Genomic DNA, 5,362 nt, shown 5'->3' with positions numbered 1-5,362 from the left:
CAGCATTCTGTATATGTCTGTTAGGTCTAACTTGTTACCATACTGCTCAAGTTCTCTGTTTCCCTGTTGATCTTCTGTCTAGTTGTTCTGTCTAATGATGTGAGTGGGGTGTTGAAGTCTCCAAAAATTATTGTAGAGGTGTCTCTTTCTCCCTTCATTTTGCCAGAGTTTGCCTCATGTATTTTGGGACATCCTGGTTAGTTATTTATGACTGTTATATCTTCCTTGTGGATTGTCCATTTTTAAAATATATAATGGCTTTCTGTATCTCTTATAACTTTTCTGTGTTTAAAGTCTGTTTTGTCTGATATTAGTATAACTACCCCTGCTCTTTTTCAGTTACTGTTTGCATGGAGTTATTTTTTTCCAACCTTTCACTTTCAGCCGGTTTGTATCCTGGGTCTAAAGTAAGTTTCTTGTAAGCAGCATATGCTGGCTCATGTTTTGTTTATTTGTTTTGTTTTGTTTTTAAACCATTCAATCAGCTTGTATCTTTTGATTGGGAAGTTTAATCCATTCACATTCAATGATATTACTGTAAATGCATTATTTACCTTTACCATTTTATTCTTTGGTTTTCATATGTTGTATCATATTTTTGTCTGTCTTTTTACTCTTTTGGTAATCTTTTCTCTATTCTTTCTTATAAACTCGCCTCCAGGCCTCTCTCTCCTGCCTTTTTATTTCAGGTTCTAAGGCGTCCTTTAATATTTCCTATAAAGGTAGATTCTTTTTTGCAGACTCTCTTAGTTTCTGTTTGTTTGTGAATCTTTTATGCTCACCTTCATTTTTTCTTTTAAGATTTATTTTTTATTTATTTCTCTCTCCTTCCCTCCCTCCAGTTGTCTGCTCTCTGTGTCCATTCACTGTGTGTTCTTCTGTGTCCGCTTATATTCTTGTTAGTGGCACTGGGAATCTGTGTCTCTTTTTGTTGTGTCATTTTGCTGTGTCATCTCTCCATGTGTGCAGCGCCACTTCTGGGCAGGCTGCACTTTTTTTGCACGGGGCAACTCTCCATACAGGGTGCACTCCTTGAGCATGGGGCTCCCCTACATGGGGGACACCCCTGCATGGCACTCCTTGGGTGCTTCAGTGCTGCGTGTGGGCCAGCTCATTACATGGGTCAGGAGGCTCTGGGTTTGAACCCTGGACCTCCCATGTGGTAGGCAGATGCTCTATCCATTGAGCCAAATCTGCTTCCCCTCACCTTCATATTTGAAGGACAATTTTGCTGGATAAAGAATTCTCGGCTGGCCATTTTTCTCTTTCAGTATCCTAATTGTATCATACCACTGTCTTCTTACCTCCTTGGTTTCTGAAGAGAAATCTGCAGTGTCTTACTGGGTATCCCTTGCATGTGATGGTTGGTTTCTCCCTTGATACTCTGAAATTTTCTCTGTATCTTTTTTTTTTTTAAGATTTATTTATCCCCCCATCCCATTGTCTGCTATCTGTGTCCATTCGCTGTGCATTCTTCTGTGTCTGCTTGTGCTCTCTTTAGGTGGCACCAGGAACTGATCCCGGGACCTTTCAGAGTGGGAGAGAGGGGCTCAATCTCTTGCACCGCCTCAAGCTTCTGGTCTGCTGCATCTCTTATTGTCTTTCCTCTGGGTCTCTTTTTGTTGCATCTTCTTGCTGTGCCAGTTCTCTTCTCAAGACAGTTTGCCATGTGGGCCAGCACTCCTGTGCGGGCCAGCGCTCCAATCAGGCCAGCTTGCTGCGTGGGCCATATCACCTTCACCAGAAGGCCCTGGGAATTGAACTCTGGACCTCCCATATGGTATATGGGAGCCCAATCTCTTGAGCCACATCCGTTTCCCCTCTCTTTATCTCTGACATTTGACATTCTCAGTAGTATGTGTCTTGGGGTAGGTCTGTTCACATTTATTCTGATTGGGGTATGGTGTGCTTCTCAGACATGTAAGTTCATTTCTTTCTTGAGAGTTGGGAGATTTTCAGCTATTATTTCCTCTTTCTGCCCCTTTTCCTTTCTCTTCTCCTTCTGGAACTCCCATGACATACATGTTGTTGTGTTTTATGTTGTCATTCAACTCTCTGAGACCCTGACCAATTTTTTCCATTTTTTTCTCTCTTCAATTTCAGCTGTTCTGTCTTCTGTATCACTTATTCTTTCCTCTATCATTTTGAGTCTGCTCTTGTATGCCTCTAATGTGGTTTTTTTTTTAAGATTTATTTATGTATTTTCCCCCTTCCCCTCCTCCCAACCTGATGTGTTTTTTTGCTGTCTGTGTTGTCTTCTCATTTTTTCTCCTCTAGGATTCACCAGGATTCAATCCTGGAGACCTCTATGGGGAGAGAGATTCCCTGTCAATTGTGCCACCTCAGTTCCTGGTTTCTGCTGTGCTTCACCTTGACTCTCCCCTTGCCTCTCTTTAGGTGCATCATCATCTTGCTGTGTGACTCATTTGCGTGGGGCATTGGCTCACCATGTGGGCACTTGCGCAGGCACTCATGTGGGCACTAGTTCACCACGCAGGCACTCGCGTGGACACTGGCTTGCTGTGTGGCCATGCATTCTCTTCATCTTTTTCACCCAGAGGCCCCAGGGATTGAACCCAGGTCCTCCCATATGGTAGGCGGAAACTCTATCACTGGAGCCACACCCGCTTCGCTCTAATGTGTTTTTTTTTTTTTTTTAAATCCCACAACCCTGGTTTATTATAAAGGTGAACCCTGCTCCTTGTAGTGGGCTTATCGGTAGGATTTCTGGTAGCAAGCACGGGCACCAGGGCCTCCAAACTTCTTGGATTCGCAGCGACAGGGATCAGCCACCAGCAGGGTCCGGTCGTACTGGATGAGGATGTCTTTGATCTCTTTCTTGGAAGCCTCATCCACATATTTCTGGTAATAGGCCACCAGGGCTTTGGAGATGGACTGGCGGATTGCGTAAATCTGGGCCACATGACCACCACCCTTCACACGGACGCGGATGTCCACGCCAGCAAACCGCTCTTTGCCCAGAAGCAGAACGGGTTCCAGTAGCTTGTACTGCAGCGTGCACGACTCGAACATCTCCAGAGGCCGCCCGCTCACTTTGATTAGGCCGTTGCCCCGTTTACAGTGCGCCACGGCTGTAGCCGTCTTCTTGCGTCCGAAGACCTGCACCAACTGCAACGGGCCCTTGGATGGCATGGTTGCGGGCTTAGATGAGCTCCTCACCGCGCTGCGCCGTAACTGGAAAAAAAAAGCTAATGTGTTTTTTTTTAACCTCACCTGTTGTGTCTTTCATTCCCATTAGCTCTGTTACTTTTCTTTCTTTTTTTTTTTTTTTCAAATTCTACTCAATTTATTCATTTTTTAAAAAGATATTACATTAAAAAAATATGAGGTCCTCATTCGCCCCCGCCGCCACCACCCCACCACTCCCCCCACAATAACACTCTCCCCCATCATCATGTCACATCCAATGCATATGGTGAGTACATCTCCGGGCATCGCTGCACCCCATGTCCCGTGTTCCACACCTCCCACACGTTCCACCCCAGTGGGCCCAAATCAGATTTTCAATCCTCCAAAGGCACAGCCCCCTTCCCTGCCCCGCTCCACCTCACCCACTCCTTCGCCCGGCACCCCCCTCGCCACTGCCTCCCTCAGCTCCCACAACCCCAAGCCTCGCTTACCCCCTACTCTGTACACCAGCCCCCTCATTAATCTGATCAGAGCTTCGTACGCTTCTCTAAACTCCTCTCACCCCAACCTCACCAAAAGCCACCTACTCCAGACCGCTCGCCTATAGCTTCTTGTCTTCCTCTCCTTACTTCTCCCCAACTACTCCTCCCCCTCGGGCGAGGGGTACAGGGGCATCACAGGCCCGTTTCGCTGGCAAGGCTCGGTGCGTGCCAGGCGCCGGCGTGCGCCGACCCTAACGGCGGGCACATGCATCCTGGCCAGATGCTATGTTGTCCGCTCACGACCGGCCGGTCCTCGTGGTCTCCCCCCACCCCTCGTCTTATCCCCGTGCCCGTCCCTATAACCTCCTTTTCCTCCTACTCTTCCTCCTAATCCTTGTCTTTTGTTGCTGCGCACGCCGAGCCATTCACACCCACCGTGCGCACCAAAACTTGTTGCTTCAATTTCTTTTTAAAACAAAAGGAACAATTGTTGCCGCCTTTCTCCGCCCCTCCTCCCCTTCCAGCCCCTGCCACCCTTCCTGCCAGTCCCGCCCATATTACCAACCTACAATCTGCCCTCTTCCCCAGTAACTGCTTACGGCGTATTACCAGAGGTCTGCCCCTCCAGTTTTAGCCAATCCGCAGCCACCCCTCCGCCCTGCTCTCCCCTTCATACTCCACCCCCTTCCCTGCCTATATAACCAAGTGTACTTCCGCAATAAAGCAGACCTGTTCCTGCGCTCAGGCGGTCTCTGTGGTTCTTTCCTAACCGCGCGTCCCCCACGCCTGGAGAGCCCCGGTGCTCTATCCCTGGAGCACCCCCCGCCGGCGGTTCGGTAGGAGCTGACCCCCCCCGACTCTTGGGCCTGAGCGAGACTGAGACCTCCCCGCTCAGCAACACACACCATAGCCCACACTTTCCCACGTTCCATCCAGTGGGCCATGGGAGGACATACAACATCTGGCAGTTGTCCCTGGGCACCACGCAGGACAACTCCAAGTCCCGAGAATGCCTCCACATCTCTTCTCTTCCTCCCATTCCCCACACCCAGCAGCCACCATGGCCACTTTTTCCACACCAATGCCACATTTTCTCGATTATTAACCACATTAGTTCATGAATAGAATATCATTAAGTCCACTCTAATCCTTACTGTATTCCTCCTTCCTGTGGACCTTGGCTTGGTTGTGTCCATTCCACATCTATGTCAAGAGGGGGTTTAGATTCCACATGGATATTGGATGCAATCCTCCCGCTTTCAGTTGTAGGCACTCTAGGCTCCATGGTGTGGTGGTTGACATTCTTCAACTCCATGTTAGCTGAGTGGAGTAAGTCCAATAAATCAGAGTGTAGGAGCTGAAGTCTGTTGAGGTCAGGGCCTGGCTATCATATTGTCAGTCCAGAGATTCAAATCTCCTAGATATACCTTAAGCCCCAGCACCAACTACAATTCCAGTAAAGTAGCATGAAAGTCTTGTGAAAAGAGATCCCATCTGAGTCCAGCTCCATCACGCAGAAACACCAGCTCCAAAGAAGGGCCAACTGGCATGGCAGTGAACCCCATCTGTCATGACCATAGAACCTGTGGGTCTCTTTAGCCCTCAAAAGGACCAATACCTGGGGCTGTATCTACTTTATCTGTCTCTGAGACGCTGCTCAGGTGTGCATAAGGGCAATCCTTCTGACAACCTCCAGACTCTTTTTTAGAGACTCATAGCCATATGAACTC

At 48.2% G+C, this 5,362-nt stretch overlaps 1 protein-coding gene across 1 annotated transcript; it reads right to left on the bottom strand.

Moving 5' to 3' along the window:
- Positions 1–2,661: 2,661 nt before the first annotated feature.
- Positions 2,662–3,221, bottom strand: LOC101436165 (small ribosomal subunit protein uS9-like). The gene has a single exon (XM_058280477.2). It carries the CDS (start codon positions 3,151–3,153, stop codon positions 2,713–2,715), a length of 441 nt encoding a protein of 146 aa, XP_058136460.1. The 5' UTR covers positions 3,154–3,221; the 3' UTR covers positions 2,662–2,712.
- Between the last annotated feature and the right edge of the window lie 2,141 nt (positions 3,222–5,362).

The sequence above is a fragment of the Dasypus novemcinctus genome, chromosome 18 (assembly GCF_030445035.2).
Source record: "Dasypus novemcinctus isolate mDasNov1 chromosome 18, mDasNov1.1.hap2, whole genome shotgun sequence".
Classification (NCBI taxonomy): domain Eukaryota; kingdom Metazoa; phylum Chordata; class Mammalia; order Cingulata; family Dasypodidae; genus Dasypus; species Dasypus novemcinctus.
Note: the sequence above shows the minus strand (reverse complement) of the source record. Positions and strands in the feature narration are given on the sequence as shown.